The 994-nt window shown below is 42.4% G+C and overlaps 1 protein-coding gene across 1 annotated transcript; it reads left to right on the top strand.

The window, feature by feature from the left end:
• The first annotated feature begins 293 nt into the window (after positions 1-293).
• HSPB3 (heat shock protein family B (small) member 3) lies at positions 294-698 on the top strand. Its single transcript, XM_053454503.1, has one exon. The coding sequence runs from the start codon at positions 294-296 to the stop codon at positions 696-698; it is 405 nt and encodes a 134-aa protein (XP_053310478.1).
• The last annotated feature ends 296 nt before the right edge of the window (positions 699-994 follow it).

Genomic DNA, 994 nt, shown 5'->3' with positions numbered 1-994 from the left:
AAATCACTGGTATAGGGGAAAACATCCAAAGGTCAGAACCACAATCAACCTAATGCTTTATCTCAATATTAAAGCAGCCCTTCGTTAAAATAATAATAACAAAATTCTATTTGTTTTCTAAATGTTATCAATCCTGATCCAAATGGGAAAGTAACAGAGCTGAACAAGACAAGGGATTAGCCAGGACAAATATAGCAGCGTGCAACAGTATATAATCCGGCCAAAGAGCTAAAGCCAGTTTATTTTTAATTTCACAGAGACCAGAACAAACACAGACCTCCGAGCTTCACAACATGGAAGGAGTGGGAATTCGGCTCTGGGTGGAAAGTCCTGTACGTTATCAGGAGGCGTTTGCGACTAGAGACCTGGATGATTGCGTTCTGGATCATTCTCTATATGCACTTCCAGGCCCACCGTGCTCTGAAAAGCCTGCTACAGAACCAGAAAACAAAGCAAAAGTGCGAGACGAATTTAAGATTTTGCTGGATGTGGTCCAATTCCGGCCAGAAGACATAATAATTCAGATCTTTGAAGGATGGCTCATAATCAAAGGAGAGCATGGACGGAGAATGGACGAACATGGGTTCATCTCAAGAAGTTTTACAAGGTCATACAAGTTACCCACTGGAATTCGGACGAAGGACTTGTTTGCTGTCTTCTGTCATGATGGGATTTTGGCTGTTGAAATTCGCCCATGATAAGCAATTATCTACAATAATGAGTGATCAGCTTTTTATGTGATTCATCTTCAGAGGTAACAAATGGCAGAACTGCCAAGTTTTTTGCTTTTATTTTAAAATGATGGCTCTTGGAGTTGGCTTTATTAGTCTAGGTTCCTTGCATGCAGTATTGGATTATACAAATATGCAAATGCCCCTTGAGGTGGTGCACACAAGCCGTAGATCACTATGCACAATGCCAAGCGTCGGCTGGAGTGGTGTAAAGCACACCGCCACTGGACTCTGGAGCAGTGGAAGCGTGTTCTCTGGAGCGA

The sequence above is a fragment of the Spea bombifrons genome, chromosome 1 (assembly GCF_027358695.1).
Source record: "Spea bombifrons isolate aSpeBom1 chromosome 1, aSpeBom1.2.pri, whole genome shotgun sequence".
Lineage (NCBI taxonomy): Eukaryota > Metazoa > Chordata > Amphibia > Anura > Pelobatidae > Spea > Spea bombifrons.
This window is presented reverse-complemented; position numbering and strand designations above follow the sequence as displayed.

Bases quoted from the DNA above. Each gene is read 5' to 3' on its own strand.
- HSPB3 (XM_053454503.1), top strand. From the start codon at position 294: ATGGAAGGAGTGGGAATTCGGCTCTGGGTGGAAAGTCCTGTACGTTAT.